This window comes from Hyla sarda (assembly GCF_029499605.1).
Source record: "Hyla sarda isolate aHylSar1 chromosome 1 unlocalized genomic scaffold, aHylSar1.hap1 SUPER_1_unloc_3, whole genome shotgun sequence".
NCBI lineage: Eukaryota > Metazoa > Chordata > Amphibia > Anura > Hylidae > Hyla > Hyla sarda.
Genome location: NW_026607589.1, coordinates 989,117 through 1,008,993, shown reverse-complemented (window position 1 = coordinate 1,008,993; position 19,877 = coordinate 989,117). Strand labels below are relative to the sequence as shown.

Below are 19,877 nucleotides of genomic sequence, written 5' to 3'. Positions count from 1 at the left end.
GTCCCCTCTCCAGTCATCACCAGACCCCTCCATTACTGTATAATGTCCCAGCAGTGTCACCTCTCCAGTCATCACCAGACCCCTCCATTACTGTATAATGTCCCAGCAGTGTCACCTCTCCAGTCATCACCAGACCCCTCCATTACTGTATAATGTCCCAGCAGTGTCACCTCTCCAGTCATCACCAGACCCCTCCATTACTGTATAATGTCCCAGCAGTGTCACCTCTCCAGTCATCACCAGACCCCTCCATTACTGTATAATGTCCCAGCATTCCCAGCAGTGTCACCTCTCCAGTCATCACCAGACCCCTCCATTATTGTATAATGTCCCAGCAGTGTCACCTCTCCAGTCATCACCAGACCCCTCCATTTCTGTATAATGTCCCAGCAGTGTCACCTCTCCAGTCATCACCAGATCCCTCCATTACTGTATAATGTCCCAGCATTCCCAGCAGTGTCACCTCTCCAGTCATCACCAGACCCCTCCATTATTGTATAATGTCCCAGCAGTGTCACCTCTCCAGTCATCACCAGATCCCTCCATTATTGTATAATGTCCCAGCAGTGTCACCTCTCCAGTCATCACCAGACCCCTCCATTACTGTATAATGTCCCAGCAGTGTCACCTCTCCAGTCATCACCAGACCCCTCCATTATTGTATAACGTCCCAGCAGTGTCACCTCTCCAGTCATCACCAGACCCCTCCATTACTGTATAATGTCCCAGCAATGTCACCTCTCCAGTCATCACCAGACCCCTCCATTACTGTATAATGTCCCAGCAGTGTCCCCTCTCCAGTCATCACCAGACCCCTCCATTACTGTATAATGTCCCAGCAGTGTCACCTCTCCAGTCATCACCAGACCCCTCCATTACTGTATAATGTCCCAGCAGTGTCACCTCTCCAGTCATCACCAGACCCCTCCATTACTGTATAATGTCCCAGCAGTGTCACCTCTCCAGTCATCACCAGACCCCTCCATTACTGTATAATGTCCCAGCAGTGTCACCTCTCCAGTCATCACCAGACCCCTCCATTACTGTATAATGTCCCAGCATTCCCAGCAGTGTCACCTCTCCAGTCATCACCAGACCCCTCCATTATTGTATAATGTCCCAGCAGTGTCACCTCTCCAGTCATCACCAGACCCCTCCATTACTGTATAATGTCCCAGCAGGGTCACCTCTCCAGTCAGCAGCTCCATCATCTTGTTGATGAGTTCTAGGATCTTCTGTTCAACAATTTCCTCATGTATCAGGGAGTGAGGTGGGGGCCCCGGGATTGGGCTCAGGGTTCTTCCCCATCCTTCACACACAGGGGCCCGACAGCGCCCACTAGAGGACTTCTTCACTACTGTGTAATCCTGTGTATGGAGAGACACATTAATATCACTACATACATTCCCAGAATCCCTCACCTCTCCAGTCATATCCATCTGTTATTCCATAGATAAGAATGAGGTCATGTGACATCACTCCCAGAATCCCTCACCTCTCCAGTCATATCCATCTGTTATTACATAGATAAGAATGAGGTCATGTGACATCACTCCCAGAATCCCTCACCTCTCCAGTCATATCCATCTGTTATTACATAGATAAGAATGAGGTCATGTGACATCACTCCCAGAATCCCTCACCTCTCCAGTCATATCCATCTGTTATTACATAGATAAGAATGAGGTCATGTGACATCACTTCCAGAATCCCTCACCTCTCCAGTAAGCCGGAAGAGTATCTGTAGGGTGAGGTTTATGATCCTGTCGGCCATCTTGTTCCTGTCTCTCTCCATGGTTGATGGGTCATCCAGGAGAATTCTCTTATATAGAAGATATCAGCAGAGGATCCTGGATTGGAGAAACCTGAAGGGAAGAAGAGGAGACGATGATAAACCGCACCAGATTCTATGGAGAAATAAAATCCATTTCCTGGAGATAATCTGGGGAAACATCTGAGGAGACATTATAGTCACAATGATTTCGGATGAGTTCTCCTCTATGACGACGTCCTCGGAAATTTACCAGAAAATCTTTCAGAATCTTTGGCGGATCACTAAAACGTAGAAACTAATAGGGTGGTTCTACATGGACCACTGTTTGCATAAACAAATCATCCAGCATATAAATATCAAAAAAGTGAGAACATAAGAGTCTCCGGATGTGCTTAAAATATAACTTTTACTAGTAGCAATTAAAATTATTAAACTATTATAGGTGTTGATTCATGAAATAGCCAAATGGCAAAATTAAACAGAGAAGAGTGCTATTTTATGGATAATTGCTGAGCCCAGCCAACATCCCTATTGCACAATCACAATTAAAATGTAAGATAAATATACAGCCAGCACAGTCACTGGATACGGTACGTAGCAAGAACTTGATATTATGATAGAATTTCCACCAACGCGTTTCTGCCACCGTTCACAGTGGCGTCATCAGGGAGGAATATATAGCTATCTTCTATTGTCCAAATAGGTACCACAAAATGTATAGAAATCAATTTATGTATATGCCAAAGAAACCTAAAAAGGAAAGCATAATACCAATCTTATATACAGACAGTGGAATCAGGCATGTAGCATATTGCCCCAGGTATCTTATAGTCAGTATCACCGCCTGTGGAAAGGACGAGAGCAGTATTTGCTCAGAAAGTCCCACGTTGGCCACATTTAAAGCAGCCTTTTGTTGGTGACATGCGACCAACCAGTGTTGTGCTACAGAATCCATTTGTCGAAGATGGCTGTGGACAAGCATGTCACCAAGACTGCGGCCTCTTCTCTATGTTATTTGCGGGGTGTTGGTAATAATTTTCTTTAGATCTGGGTCTACCTTCAAAATGTCCCAGTGTTTCGTGATAATCTGCCGTATAGGGATCGAATATTTATCATACATGCCTATGATTCTGGCAGGAGTTGAATTAGTGGCAAATTCACTATTTTGTTTAGGCACCAACAGTTCACTCCGTGGTCTCATAGAGGCCTCTCTCTGAGCCTTATTTAATACATAATCTGGATATCCTCTGTTGCGAAATCGCTGTTTCATAATTTGTGCTTCTTTTTTGTAATCATCTGGGCGGGAGCAATTCCTCCTGAGGCGGAGGAACTGTCCCTTCGGGATCCCCCTTTTTAGGGGGCCCGGATGACAGCTCTCCCACCTCAGGAGGTTGTTTGTAGAAGTGGCTTTACGAAAGATGGTACTCTGCAGAGTTCCATCTCTCTCCCTAATTATGCTGACATCTAGAATGTTGAGAATCCTTTCTTGTATCTCAAATGTAAAGAAAAGGCCTATATTATTGATATTAATCGCCTGTACTAACTGTCTAAAGGCATCTTTAGTCCCCTTCCAAAGAACAAACACGTCATCGATAAAACGTAACCAAATTAAGGCATGCTCACTGAAATGTTCCCTATCATCTGAGAAGAGGGTGGTGGCCTCCCACCAGCCCAGGGTGAGGTTTGCATAGCTGGGGGCACAGGGGCTCCCCATTGCAGTCCCCCTGAGCTGGTGGTAGACTCGGCCTTGAAATAAGAAATAATTGTGAGTAAGTACGAACTTAAGTAATTGAAGAACAAACGTGTTATGTTCCTGGAAGGGGGCACCTCTCATATCTAAAAAATATGCTGCTGCCCCTAGCCCAACATGATGGTGTATAGAAGAGTAGCGGGCTTCTACGTCTATGCTAGCCATGATGGTCTCATTATCAATGGTGACGCCCTCTATATGTTGGAGCAGATCCATAGTGTCTCTTAAGTAGGAGGGTAAAGAGAAGACAAATTGGCGTAGGATTTTATCAATGTAGATGCCCACGTTTTGCGAGATACTGCCCACCCCAGATACTATGGGGCGTCCTTTTAGGGGAATAAGACCCTTATGTATTTTGGGTAATGCGTAAAACAAAAACACTTTCGGGCTTGCCAATATGTAATTAAGACATATACAATACCACATCATCACGAACGGATTACCATCCCACACTATATAAATTGCTCCTCAAAAGGAGTAATCTATATAGCTATGTGTCCTTGTCCCATGTTCTATGTGGGAAAAACAAGTAGGGAATTCAAGAAAAGAATCTTAGAGCACATTGGGAACATTAGGAATTCTCGAGAGACTTCAGTTGCCAACCACATGAATCATTTCCATGGAGGTACCTTACACCACTTGTCATTTGTTGGAATTGAAAGGGCATTTATATCTGAGAGAAAGGGGGACTTGGATAGAATATTGCTGCAGAAAGAATGTCGCTGGATACACAGGCTAAATACAGTGACCCCTGCTGGTCTTAACGAGCAGATTCAAAATGGATGTTTTTTACAGATTTTTTTTTTATATATATATAACTTGTTCCAGTTGGTCCCACACAGGATGACCTGTAGGTAGTCAGGGACGGCTGTAGTCAGCCGGGAGGAGTGAGTGGTCATCCATTCTAATTAGGGTCAACTAGAGGTTTCTAGGAGGTTCCTGTGCGGGACCGCCCTTTTAGGGCGGCCACCCCGCCTAGGCTTAGGGCTCTTTTAATTAGGGTTTACCAGGTACATCATAGGTCCCCTAGAGCCATGCAATAATTCCCTCCTCCCTATCCAACTAGGACAGCCCACTCCTACGGTGTGTGGGACCAGCGTGGGACTTTCTGAGCAAATACTGCTCTCGTCCTTTCTATAATATAAACTCCCCCCCCCCCCCCCCGTATCTCTCCTTCGTTGGCTCATCTATTCCCTCTCTCTGCATAGAAGTCACATAGTACTTTCTTTTTAATAGTACTACCATCTTCTTGTTCCTCAATGTCCTTTACTAATGATTGTGGTTAGACTTTATCTGCCTTATTAAACAATTAAAATAGGACTTTACCTCATTCATGATCGGTCCTTTACTAACTGGAATCCCTGTTGCGAAGTCGCTGTCCGTGCTGCGATAATATTTAATCCTTCTCTCTATATGCACACTATATTAGGCACGAATGGGTTAATCTGCCCCTTATGCCTTTTAATATTATCATTGATGCGGTTGCTTTAAGTGGTCCAAGGCTAGACTTACCTGACACTTTATCTTCTATATACCCCGCCCGAGCCGCGATTGTCCTGCACTGTCAATCGCATTTGAATGCGCACGCCCCTCTAGTAATGGTGTCACTCGGTGGGCGTGGTCAGCGCGTATTTAATCGGCATTGGGCGGATGTGATGTCAGACGCCATCTCCTCGCTGGAACCCGCGAGTGAGCCAGTAATCCCCTTCTCCCTGCAGGATTGCAGGTGTCTCACGTTGTTACTCTACTGATCCGTTGAAACCGTGAGTACTATAGACTGTCACTGTACAGTTCTATGGATCTTGCTCTCTTACAGGACACAATTGTGAAAGAGTTTTTTCCTGCCTTTTTTTCTAGGTGAATCGCAGGATTCTGAATATAGACAGTGGATCTGCATATTTCTTTTCTCCACAGGCGGTGATACTGACTATAAGATACCTGGGGCAATATGCTACATGCCTGATTCCACTGTCTGTATATAAGATTGGTATTATGCTTTCCTTTTTAGGTTTCTTTGGCATATACATAAATTGATTTCTATACATTTTGTGGTACCTATTTGGATAATAGAAAGATAGTTATATATTCCTCCCTGATGACGCCACCGTAAACGGTGGCAGAAACGCGTTGGTGGAAATTGTATCATAATATCAAGTTCTTGCTACGTACCGTATCCAGAATCTTTGGCGGAAAAGAATCAAATACAGAACAACAAACACAGACAACACGAAAAGAAAGACAAGAAGGTAAACGTAAAGAAAAGAGAAGGAAAAGGGAGGATACAGGGTGAAGGGGAACAAGGGGGGAGGGGAGGAGCATAAGGCGGGAATGGACGACCAATCACATGACCCAGCAATATAGCAGAGAACACGCTGGAGGACACAACAGGACGGCGACTCCACAGGATCCTGGAATCACATCCACGGGGGCCACGTCTGGTAGAATCTATCATGAGACTCATGGATGGCGACTAATCTATCACCTTGGACACCAGAGCCGGAGGAGATGGGAAGATTTATAGGATGTGGGAGATGAAGGGTTAATGTATCATTTTACTATATTTTATCTATAGATCAATGTCTGTCCCCTCCCCCAGAGAGAGGAGAAGATGTCTGGGGGCGGAGTCACCTTTATAGGGCTTCTCTGGGGCTCCAGTGTTCTGAACATTGTGCACAGGATGAGGGGATCGGCCTCTATATAGGGGAGGGGGGGCGATTAACCCTTGTAAGGTTTTATTGTCAGTACAATGCATGGGTCATACCAGTGTGCGGGGGGAGGAATATACCATCTGTGCTGCTGGAGGGACGTAAGAGAATCCTGACAGGGAGAGAACACACATACCTGTATCTGTAGAGGAGTCCTGTACTTACAGGACCTGCGATGATGTCACCGTCATGTGATCAGTCACATGGAGGAGTCACATGATCAGGGGCTGCTGCTCTAGGCTCATCTGCTCAGTGTATTCAGGACTCTGCTGTCACATGACCATTATCACAGGTCCTTCAATCACAATGTCTTCTATCCTGCACTGCTGAGCTCCGCCCACTCCTTTCACATGATCCTTCCCACAGGTCCTTTAGCCACAGTCACATCTATACTGCTAAATTTGCCCCCAAATGTACTGGTCACATGATTGTGACATCATCACAGGTCCTACACCTCCAGTATGTAGCAGATACAGAGCAGGTCCTGGTGGGGCAGTCACTGCTGTTGTGTGTGGAGATCTCTCAGAGCGGCAGCCTCTGATCATGTGACTCCTCCATGTGACTGATCACATGATGGTGACATCATCGCAGGTCCTGTAAGCACACGGCTCCTCTACAGATACAGGTAGGTGTGTGCGGTCACCATCAGATCAGGATTATTGGGGATGTTTATTATTAACCCTTAAGGACACGATGTATATTTACATTCTGTGCCCCATATGGGACTTTGAGGTGAGTTCAGGAGCTATAAGCAGCCAGGACTCACCACTAATGACACGCATCGTCATTAACCCTTTAGATTCCATGATCATAGTCGATTGCAGGATCTAAAATTAGTAAAATGCAGTTGTTGGGGGCGGAGTCTAGATCAGCTGAGATGACGGCCGGAGGGCCCCTTACCATGCTCTGTGCTCAGTTCGGTGCTGTAAGTATACAGACACCTCCACAGCCTGTATAAGCCAAGCACCGATAACACTGATCACTATGGCAGAACGTTATTCAGGGTTTGTAATAGAAGCCCCTCCCCTAATAAGTTTATATCCCATTTCTGTAATAAAATGATGTAGGTGGGCGTGGCTTAGACATGGCGCTGTAAGGTTGTTTCTCTAGGGAGCGCCGTGCCGACCAGCGGTTGTTTGCCTGATTTCCTGCCTATACTGCCCCCCAGGGGATGTCTGGATGGTGAAGGTATCAGGTCACTTACCCGCCCATCCTGTCACCTGGTCAGTCTCTTTTCTCCGGGTATCAGCCACTTCTTCCATACAGGACTATGTAAGCATCAGGTTTTTTAAGTTTCTCCCGCACCCCTATTATTACTTAAGACAGTGTTTCCAAACCAGCGTGCCTCCAGCTGTTGTGAAACTACAACTCCCAGCATGCCCTGACAGCCAAATGCTGTAACAGCTGGAGGCACCCTGCTTGGGAAACACTGACTCCGGTGGTGGCCCAGACCCTGCGTGTGTAACGGTATATGATGCTCGGCCTCTGCTGCAGGTAATAGCAGGTTCTTCCGGGGGGACATATCACAATTCACATAAAATCCTGATGTAATTGTGATGTATATTGTGCCCCCTAGTGGACACATTTCACTATTCTTCATTGGACAATGTCATATTGAATCCCTCTATTCTTCTCCCTGCTCTGATGAAGACGTTCTGAATACACCGCAGCCTCAGAGATTAGGAGAAATGGATTCACAACGTCTTCAGCAGAGCAGGGAGAGCGACCTCAGAAGACCTGGAGGACCAGAGCGCCACCACTGGACGGGAGAGGGGAGTGCGCTCTAGTCTCTTATTTTACAGCCCTCGGACAATGGATTTTGTTTTATAGAGAAATCTGAAAACTCCTATAATGTCTCCTCAGATGTTTCCCCAGATTATCTCCAGGAAATGGATTTTATTTCTCCATAGAATCTGGTGCGGTTTATCATCGTCTCCTCTTCTTCCCTTCAGGTTTCTCCAATCCAGGATCCTCTGCTGATATCTTCTATATAAGAGAATTCTCCTGGATGACCCATCAACCATGGAGAGAGACAGGAACAAGATGGCCGACAGGATCATAGACCTCACCCTACAGATACTCTTCCGGCTTACTGGAGAGGTGAGGGATTCTGGGAGTGATGTCACATGACCTCATTCTTATCTATGTAATAACAGATGGATATGACTGGAGAGGTGAGGGATTCTGGGAGTGATGTCACATGACCTCATTCTTATCTATGTAATAACAGATGGATATGACTGGAGAGGTGAGGGATTCTGGGAGTGATGTCATATGACCTCATTCTTATCTATGTAATAACAGATGGATATGACTGGAGAGGTGAGGGATTCTGGGAGTGATGTCACATGACCTCATTCTTATCTATGTAATAACAGATGGATATCACTGGAGAGGTGAGGGATTCTGGGAGTGATGTCACATGACCTCATTCTTATCTATGTAATAACAGATGGATATGACTGGAGAGGTGAGGGATTCTGGGAGTGATGTCACATGACCTCATTCTTATCTATGTAATAACAGATGGATATGACTGGAGAGGTGAGGGATTCTGGGAGTGATGTCACATGACCTTATACTTATCTATGTAATAACAGATGGATATGACTGGAGAGGTGAGGGATTCTGGGAGTGATGTCACATGACCTCATTCTTATCTATGTAATAACAGATGGATATGACTGGAGAGGTGAGGGATTCTGGGAGTGATGTCACATGACCTCATTCTTATCTATGTAATAACAGATGGATATGACTGGAGAGGTGAGGGATTCTGGGAGTGATGTCACATGACCTCATTCTTATCTATGTAATAACAGATGGATATGACTGGAGAGGTGAGGGATTCTGGGAATATATGTAGATATTAATGTGTCTCTCCATACACAGGATTACACAGTAGCGAAGAAGTCCTCTAGTGGGCGCTTTCGGGCCCCTGTGTGTGAAGGATGGGGAAGAACCATGAGCCCAATCCCAGGGCCCCCACCTCACTCCCTGATACATGAGGAAATGGATGAACAGAAGATCCGAGAACTCATCAACAAGATGATGGAGCTGCTGACTGGAGAGGTGACCCTGCTGGGACATTATACAGTAATGGAGGGGTCTGGTGATGACTGGAGAGGTGACACTGCTGGGACATTATACAGTAATGGAGGGGTCTGGTGATGACTGGAGAGGTGACACTGCTGGGACATTATACAGTAATGGAGGGGTCTGGTGATGACTGGAGAGGTGACACTGCTGGGACATTATACAGTAATGGAGGGGTCTGGTGATGACTGGAGAGGTGACACTGCTGGGACATTATACAGTAATGGAGGGGTCTGGTGATGACTGGAGAGGTGACACTGCTGGGACATTATACAGTAATGGAGGGGTCTGGTGATGACTGGAGAGGTGACACTGCTGGGACATTATACAGTAATGGAGGGGTCTGCTGATGACTGGAGAGGTGACACTGCTGGGACATTATACAGTAATGGAGGGGTCTGGTGATGACTGGAGAGGAGACACTGCTGGGACATTATACAGTAATGGAGGGGTCTGGTGATGACTGGAGAGGTGACACTGCTGGGACATTATACAGTAATGGAGGGGTCTGGTGATGACTGGAGAGGTGACACTGCTGGGACATTATACAGTAATGGAGGGGTCTGGTGATGACTGGAGAGGTGACACTGCTGGGACATTATACAGTAATGGAGGGGTCTGGTGATGACTGGAGAGGTGACACTGCTGGGACATTATATAGTAATGGAGGGGTCTGGGGATGACTGGAGAGGTGACACTGCTGGGACATTATACAGTAATGGAGGGGTCTGGTGATGACTGGAGAGGTGACACTGCTGGGACATTATACAGTAATGGAGGGGTCTGGTGATGGCTGGAGAGGTGACACTGCTGGGAATGCTGGGACATTATACAGTAATGGAGGGGTCTGGTGATGACTGGAGAGGTGACACTGCTGGGACATTATACAGTAATGGAGGGGTCTGGTGATGACTGGAGAGGTGACACTGCTGGGAATGCTGGGACATTATACAGTAACACCACTGGAGGGGTCGGGGTGATGACTGTATCATTATGTGTCAGGTTCCTATAAGGTGTCAGGACGTGGCGGTCTATTTCTCCATGGAGGAGTGGGAGTATGTAGAAGGACACAAGGATCAGTACAAGGATCAGGTGATGATGGAGGATCAGCAGCCCCTCACATCACCAGGTAATAGACATGACTATATACACACGTCCTCTCATTATTTGTATGTAAAGAATGAATTCAGTCTCTGTATGTGTTCCCTACAGTCAGATCCAGTAAGAGAACAGCACCAGAGAGGTGTCCCCGCCCTCTTCTTCCACAGGATGATCAGGTAGATGGAGATATTCCCTCTGATCTGTAGAAGGGCTGTGAAGCTCTTGTGGTCAGTCCCCTCACCCTCCATGACTCCTCATCTCCTGCTCATCTATAACATCCCACGTGACTTCTCCTACTGTGTGATAACTTTTACAATATTTCTTCCACATATTATGAATCAGGGAGAAAATCCGAACAATATTAATGCTCTGGAGACAGATGTGAGCGGAGATGAGCAGTATAAGGAGGACATTCCTACAGAGAGAGATCTGATCTATATTAATGCTACAGACATAAAGGAAAAAGAAGAGACAGATGTGAGCGGTAATGAGCAGTATATGGAGGACATTCCTAAAGGGAAAGATCTGATCTATAGTAATACTACAGACTTACGGGAAGAAGAGACAGATGTGAGCGGTGATGAGCAGTATAAGGAAGACATTCCTACAGGTAACCACCCCGGTGAGTAGTAGCCACTAAATGCAGAGAACAGTCTCAGATTCTACTCAGTCACCGACTATAATAAGTTTTTTATGGAATTTTTAAAGTGGTTTTTAAAATTTTTTTCATCATCTGGTGCTATAAAGTTCTTTAGAATTGTAAATTAATTCTATTTAAAAATCTTAATCCTTCCAGTATTTATCAGCTGCTGTATGTTCCAAAGGAAGTTGTGTAGTTCTTTTCCGTCTGACCACAGTGCTCTCTGCTGCCACCTCTGTCCATGTCAGGAACTGTCCGGAACAGGAGAGGTTTGCTATGGGGATTTGCTCCTGTTCAGGAAAGTTCCTGACAGCAGAGAGCACTGTGGTCAGAGTGGAAAGAACTACACAACACAAAAAAATCATACAGCAGCTGATAAGTACTGGAAGGATAAAGATTTTTTAAATAAAAGCAGTTTACAAATCTGTTTAACTGTGCTCATCAGACCACATGGACCACCCAAAGGATAGTGGATAAGATGTCTGTGGGCGGAGTACCCCTTTAAGGTTCCCGGTTTAGGTTGTATTGTGTCTGTAGTCAGTGACTGTGTTATGCAGCTGTCCTCACTCTGTATACATCATGCTGTGCTGAATGGGATTTTGTCATAGACTTCCATGGTCTGTACTTACACTGTACGGCTCTTTACTCACTTTTTACTAAAATAAGTTTAAAAAAAAAATGGAGTAAAAGATAACACTATGTTATACATACCGATCGTACCAACCTGATCTATGAGGAGAACAAGTCAATTTTACTGCACATAACATGATTGCTAGGACTCTGTCACTGCCGGGACTCTGCTATTGATACAGCCTGTCTATGGTCGGCTCTAATGGATCAATACAGTAAATACTGTACTGATCTGTATGAGCAATCCAATGACTGCTCATACAAGTCCTATAGAGGGGCCAAAAAGGGTAAAAAAAAAAAATGAGTACATTCAAAAGATGTTTTTAAAAATGTCAATGAACCCACTCCAATAGTATTTTAACATTTTTGTTGTAATTGTTTTAGAAAAGTAGTAAAGCATAACGAAAACTATTCAAATGAGATATCGCTGTGATTGTATGGACCGGACTTATATTGTATTAAAATGTAGAAATATAAAAAAGACAGCGGCTAGCACAGCAGGCGCTTCCACAAGCCGATACACCGGCATGGACGCACGCACCTGGATTAAGTACGTTGGTCACGTCGGAAGTGTAGTCATAGCAACCCTTAAACAAATAACTAAGTCATGTGATGAGGTGTGGAAGGTACAGAAACAAAGACGAGATTAACAAAACAGTGAGTATCATTGATAATACTGAACATTTATAAGAAAGGAAACAATTCAAAACGGTCATTCAGGCCCAGGGCTCCGGTTGCATCGAGTTTGATGATCCAACGGGCTTCCCTTTTTCAGTAGGAGATTGTTGCGATCTCTGCCCTGCACTGGGGGATTAACTCTTTCCAAGCCTGTGAATTTCCAGCAGGTAGGATCCCCTTTGTGTGCATCGCGGACATGAGCAATTAATCTGGGTGCGTCAGTGCTCGTTTTTATGGATCGGAAATGTTCAAGGATCCGAACATAAAGTGGACGTATGGTTCTGCCCACGTAGTAGTTACCACATGGACAAAACAGGGAATCCACGACATGTGATATACGACAGGTAATGAGGTTATTCACTATGTGAGTGCGACCTCCTAGGCTGATTTGTCTGCTAGAGATATTGTATGAGCAGAAAGAGCAGTTACCGCACCGATAATTTCCTCTTGGATGGTGTTTTTAAGCCATTTAGAATTCATAGGTTCTTCTTCTCTTATCTTTTTTGACATGGTATGTTTTAATCCATCACCCAAAGTTATGTTTTTTCTATATGTAATAAGGGGTTTGGAGGCAGCCACTGGTTGTAAATCAGTGTCTGCTTCCAGCATATACCAATGCTTGTGGATGGTCCTAGCAACTACATGATTTACATTAGAATTATTTAACCTTTGAAGGATGCCGGGCGTATGCCCGTGGGAATTCCGGTCCCCGCCGCTTGCCGGTTGGGGACCGGACCGGAATGACTGTTGAAATACTTCAGCAGGCATCCCGACACATTGCCGAGGGGGGTCCTGAGACCCCCCATGTCGGCGATCGCAGAAAATCGCATGTCAATTCAGACATGCGATTTTCTGCTATTCTGGGCTGATCGGGTCTCTGGTGACCCGATCACCCGGAAAATAGGGATGATCGGAGCTGTCAGGGACAGCCCTGATCATCTTGAGGGATAGGAGCGAGGTCGCAGTGCATGCTGGGAGTTGTAGTTTTGCAACATCTGGAGGGTCACAGTTTGGAGACCACTTTTTGGAGAAAAGATTTTGCAATTTTCATGAAATTTTAGAAAATTGCTGCTCTACTTTGAAGCCCTCTAATTTTTTCAAAAAGTAAAAATATGTCCATTTTATGATGCCAACATAAAGTAGACATATTGCATTTGTGAATAAAAATAAAATTTAGTATGAATATCCATTTTCCTTACAAGTAGAGAGCTTCAAATTTAGAAAAATGCAAAATTTTCATGACATTTGGGGATTTTTCACCAAAAAAGGATGCAAGTAACGCCGAAAATTTACCACCAAAATAAATTAGAATATGTCACGAAAAAACAATCTCAGAATCAGAATATTCGGTAAAAGCGTTATCGTGTTATTAATTCGTAAAGCGACGGTGGTCAGAATTGCAAAAAAGGGCTCAGTCCTTAAGGTGAAAAAGGGCTGTGTCCTTAAGGGGTTAAAGAAAAGGTGAACCTTCTTTCTTGTGTAGAGTGTCGAGGTTTTTTTTCTCAATAAATCTCTTCTGTTTATTTCTTTTACACGGGAAAGACTATTTTCAATCACTGAAAGGGAGTATTGACGTTCTAGTAGGCGTTGTTTTAATTCTTGCGCTTGTCTGTCAAGAGTCTGGGTTACTGTTTATTCTATTTAGGTGGATAAACTGGGTATAGGGAATGCTGTTTTTTACGTGCATTGGGTGGGAGCTATGATAGTGTAGAATGGCATTACGTGCGGTTGATTTTCGATAGCCCTGAGTAACCAGTGATCCATTCTCGATATACAACTGTACATCTAAAAATTCGAGTTCTGATCCACCAAATGTACTAGTAAACAGCAGGTTTTCACTATTGCAGTCATTAAGGAACTGGACGAACTCAGAAAAAACAGATTGTGGTCTGTCCCATATGACTAGAACGTCTAAGGAACAACTTAATGTGTTTAACTTTGGGATTTGTCTCACAAAATGTAACAACATTCGAAGATGGCCAGGAAGAGATTGGCATAAGTGCAGGAGACTGGCGTGCCCATAGCCGTGCTGGTCACCTGCCTCTTCCCTCCATGAATTCGTTATGGGATAGAATGAAATGTAAAGCCTTACGGACGAAGAAAATTAATTATTCAGTTTTTTCGGTCTCCTGGAGGACCTCGCGGACGGCTCGTACAACCACATCCCAAGGGATGCGGGTGTACAAGCTCTCCACATCAATAGAGGCAAGGTGAAAATTTTCCTTCCAATGGAAGACCCGGCAAAAGACCCAGAGGGGCAGAGGAAGGAAGAGAAGGAGGCACTGCAGTGAAGAGAAAGGGAGTCTCATAGAGGGACTAATTACAACTGTTGAATCCAGTACCGTTATCAACACCGCCGATGTCATTCTATCTAATGAGTGTACATCTCTCCTGTCTAAGGGCATCAATTTTGGACTGTGCAAACCTTTTGATTTCACACAGTTCGAAATTGACATGCATAAAGCAATTAGAAAAATAAACCTTTTCAAAATATTTGGCAAACAAGAAAAATCTACTACATGTAAATACTTCAAAAGAAGGTGAAGTACCAGCCATAATGGGTTCTCTGGGCTTTTCCCCAGTTAACACATTCACCACAGAGGAGCGTATCTGCCTAGATTTTATGTGCCAGTGTTAGGATTCGGCTAGCTGGATGTGGATCATCTGTGTCAGTGAGGGATTGGCGTGGACCGTGTCGGTGGACCGGTTCTAGGGTTGCTACTGGTTTTCACCAGAGCCCGCCGCAAAGCGGGATGGTCTTGCTGTGGCGGTAGCAACCAGGTCGTATCCACCGGCAACGGCTCAACCTCGCTGACTGCTGAGAAGGCGTGGGACAGAAGGACTAGGCAGAGGCAAGGTTAGACGTTGCAGAAGGTCGGGGCAGGCGGCAAGGTTCGTAGTCAATGAGGATAGCAGGAGATCTGGAACACAGGCTTTGGACAACACTAAACGCTTTCACTGGCACAAGGCAACAATATCCGGCAAGGAAGTGCAGGGGAAGTGAGGTAATATGGACAGGGAGCAGGTGGAAGCTAATTAGGCTGATGGGGCCAGGCACCAATCACTGGTGCACTGGCCCTTTAAATCTCAGAGAGCTGGCGCGCGCCAGGACGTGACAGCCGGGGACCTGGACAGGTGAGTGACTTGGGACGCGATTCGCGAGCGGGCGCGTCCCGCTATGCGAATCGCATCCCCGCCGGCAATGTCAGTGCAGCGCTCCCGGTCAGTGGGTCTGACCGTGGCGCTGCAGAGAGAGGAACGCCGCGAGCGCTCCGGGGAGGAGCAGGGACCCGGAGCGCTCGGCGTAACAGTACCCCCCCCCTTAGGTCTCCCCCTCTTTTTGTCGGGATGTTTCTCCATCCGGGATGAGGCCTGTATGAGGGATTTTTGAGTCTCTTTGCAGATGGTGGAGAAGTCCCGGGAAATCTCATCAACAGCGGGCAAACCAGAAGGCATGGGAGTGGGGAGGGGGGGAAGAGGGTGAAGCTGGGCACGGGGCAAAGTGTTACTAGGACGGGGGCTATGAGGAGGAGACACAGCATAGTCCTGATAGGCCTTGGGGAGACCAGGTAAAGGAGGAGACACAGAGGTTTGACTGACGGGACTGGGAGCAGACGTGAGGCAATTTTTATGGCAAGAAGCACCCCAGCTCTTGATCTCCCCGGTGGTCCAATCAAGGGTAGGGAAGTGGCGTTAGAGCCATGGCAGACAAAGGAGGACTTCAGAGGTGCAGTTGGGCAAAACAAAAAGTTCAATTTTTTCGTGATGCCGTCCAATGCTCATGAGCAGGGGTTCTGTGCGGTAACGCACAGTGCAGTCCAATTTCACTCCGTTGACCGAGGAAATGACGGCTTGACGAGACGGGTCACCGGGATGCAGAACTTATTCACCAAAGAGGCCAGAATAAAATTTCCAGAAGAACTAGAGTCCAAGAAGACCGCGGCTGAGAAGGAGGAGTTGGCAGAAGGAGAAATCCGCACGGGCACGGTGAGACGTGGAGAAGCAGACTTCGTACCAAGAGACGCCACACCCACGTGAGCTGGGTGCGTGCGTTTCCCAGACGTGGAGGGCGAATAGGGCAATTCACCAAGAAGTGTTCGGTACTAGCGCAGTACAGACATAAATTATTATCCCTACGGCGAGTCCTCTCTTCATAGGTCAGGCGAGACCGATCCACTTGCATAGCCTCCTCGGCGGGAGGCACAGGGGTAGATTGCAAAGGATACTGTGAGAGAGGTGCCCAGAGATCAAGGTCTTTTTCCTGGCGGAGCTCCTGGTGTCTCTCAGAAAAACGCATGTCAATGCGGGTGGCCAAATGGATAAGTTCTTGCAGGTTGGCAGGAATCTCTCGTGCGGCCAGCACATCCTTGATGTTACTGGATTGGCCTTTTTTAAAGGTCGCGCAGAGAGCCTCGTTATTCAAAGATAATTCGGAAGCGAGAGTACGAAATTGGATGGCGTACTCGCCTACTGAAGAATTACCCTGGACCAGGTTCAGCAGGGCAGTCTCGGCAGAAGAAGCTTGGGCTGGTTCCTCGAAGACACTACGGACTTCAGCGAAGAAGGACTGGACAGTGGCTGTGGCAGGATCATTGCGGTCCCAGAGCGGTGTGGCCCAAAACAAGGCCTTTCCAGACAGAAGACTCACTACGAACGCCACCTTAGACCGTTCTGTAGGAAATTGGTCCGACAACATCTCCATATGTAGGGAACATTGAGACAAGAAGCCACGGCAGAGTCTAGAGTCCCCATCAAATTTGTCCGGCAGGGACAAGCGGAGGCTAGGAGCGGCCACTCGCTGCGGAAGAGGTGCAGGAGCTGGCGGAGGAGATCGTTGCTGCTGTAGCAGTGGCAGAAGTTGCTGTAATGTGGCGGTCAACCTGCGACAGCTGCTGTCCTTGTTGGGCAATTTGCTGCGATTGCTGGGCGACCACCGTGGGTAGGTCAGCGAGACTTGGCAGCGGCACCTCAGCGGGATCCATGGCCGGATCTACTGTCACGATTCGGCTAGCTGGATGTGGATCCTCTGTCAGCGAGGGATTGGCGTGGACCGTGCTAGTGGACCGGTTCTAGGGTTGCTACTGGTTTTCACCAGAGCCTGCCGCAAAGCGGGATGGTCTTGCTGCGGCGGTAGCAACCAGGTCGTATCCACCGGCAACGGCTCAACCTCGCTGACTGCTGAGAAGACGTGGGACAGAAGGACTAGGCAGAGGCAAGGTCAGACGTAGCAGAAGGTCGGGGCAGGCGGCAAGGTTCGTAGTCAATGAGGATAGCAGGAGATCTGGAACACAGGCTTTGGACAACACTAAACGCTTTCACTGGCACAAGGCAACAAGATCCGGCAAGGAAGTGCAGGGGAAGTGAGGTAATATGGACAGGGAGCAGGTGGAAGCTAATTAGGCTGATTGGGCCAGGCACCAATCACTGGTGCACTGGCCCTTTAAATCTTAGAGAGCTGGCGCGCGCGCGCCCTAAGGAGCGGAGCCGCGCGCGCCAGGACGTGACAGCCGGGGACCGGGACAGGTGAGTAACTTGGGACGCGATTCGCATAACAGCCAGATGTCGGAAGACGAACCCATAAACCCAAATGAGTTTGAGGTAGAGGTTCCTCCATTCAAAGGTGGCAATCCTTCTAGGTATCCCCCCCCCTATTCCTGCTGACAGTTCCCTGGATTTATTTAATCGAGCTGTCCGGCAGGAAGTGAAGACTATACCCTCAGCCCAAAAAGTAACCTTACCCCCAGTGAAGAACGCGTTCTTAATTGGCTATCTTCCAGATCTGATTTGAAAATCGACAAAGGTGGCGGCAAAGTTGTGATGACAGCCGCCTACTATCTTGATGAAACTAAAAGATTACTGGGAGATAGATCCACTCAGAAGCCCCTTCCATGTAATCCCAGCAGAAAAACCTTAAGTGCTTTACGCACATTTTTAAGAATAAAATGTGAACAAAGTTTAATAACACAACGTATGGCTGAAAAACTTTTGCCCACTTTACCAAAATTTTAGAAAATTGAATTTTCTACCCAAGATTCACAAGTCGCAGAGCCGACCCCCCCGGACACCCCATTGTGGCGGGGATCGGCTCTGCGACTGAATCGTTATCTCAATATCTTGAGTGGTTGTTAAAACTCTTTTACAGGTCACCCCTACATACATTCAAGGGGTACACCACTGGAAAAAAAATGTTTTTAAATCAACTGGTGCCAGAAAGTTAAACAGATTTGTAAGTGACTTCTATTAACCTTCTTATCGGTTATCCCGAGCGTGACTCGGGGTTAATTTTCCCTGCCAGGAGTCACGCTTGGGGTAGCATTGCAGAGTTGCTGGGGTAATAAGGCTGCACGATATATCACACAAGCAATCGAATCGTGATTTTTGCTTTTTGCGATATAGCGATACGGCCCCCCGGGAAAACATGCAATTATCTGCTCCGGTCAGCTCCTGTGGTGGGGCCGGCCAGAGCAGGTAAAGACAAATCTAAATACTAAAAGTCAGTGTTTCCCAACCAGGGGGCCTCCAGTCCGGGCATGCTGGGAGTAGTAATTTCACAACAGATGGAGGCACCCTGGTAGAAAAACACTGAGCTAAGTGTAAAAGGCCACTGGGAGGAAAATAAAAAACCTTCTGCTTACCTAATCCCGGTCCCTGCAGATGCCGTTCCCCTCTGTGCGCTCCGGTCCCTGCTCTCTTCATTATTCAACTTGTAGGACCTTTCCCTTTTCAGACAATCACCGGCCACAGTGGTGTCACTTGTCAAGCCAGTGATTGGCTGAAGGGGAAAGGACTTGTTCGGCAGCAAATACACTAGGTTTGAAATCTGCCCGACAAACCTACTGTATGTTACTGCAGGACAAGAAGGTGAGAAGGGGGATGAATGTGACAAAGGGGGGGAGGGGAATGTGACATGGAGGGAGGAAGAATGTGACAAAGGGGGGGGGGAAGAATGTGACAAAGGGGGGGGGGGGAGAATGTGACAAGGGGGGGGGATGTGACAAGGGGGGGGGATGTGAAATGGGTGGTGGGCATAAAATGGGTAGGTACATACCAAATTAAATTTCCATGCAAAAAATTGTACCACTTTTGGTACAAATTTCCTGACCTAATCATACCGCCAGGGAGGTTAAAAAATCTTAATCCTTCCAGTACTTTTTAGGGGCTATATACTACAGAGGAAATGCTTTATTTTTTAGATTTCTCTGATGTCATGACCACAGTGCTCTCTGCTGACCTCTGCTGTCCATTTTAGGAAATGTCCAGAGCAGGAGAAAATCCCCATAGCAAACATATGCTGCTCTGCACAGTTCCTAAAATGGACAGCAGAGGTCAGCAGAGAGCACTGTGGTCATGACATCAGAAAAATCTAAAAAGTAAAGCATTTCCTCTTTAGTATACAGCCCCTAAAAAGTACTGGAAGGATTAAGATTTTTTTAATAGAAGTAATTTACAAATCTGTTTAACTTTCTGGCACCAGTCGAAAAAAAAAAGTTTTCCACGGGAGTA

General features: G+C 46.5%; 1 protein-coding gene across 1 annotated transcript in view; it reads left to right on the top strand.

Annotated features, from left to right (window-relative positions):
• Positions 1-19,877, top strand: part of LOC130298177 (uncharacterized) — a 185,373-nt gene that overhangs the window by 97,093 nt on the left and 68,403 nt on the right. Inside the window, 3 exon segments of the mRNA XM_056551088.1 lie at positions 10,334-10,454; positions 10,538-10,602; positions 10,769-11,048. Of these exon segments, the coding sequence (XP_056407063.1) occupies positions 10,334-10,454; positions 10,538-10,602; positions 10,769-11,048 (466 nt within the window).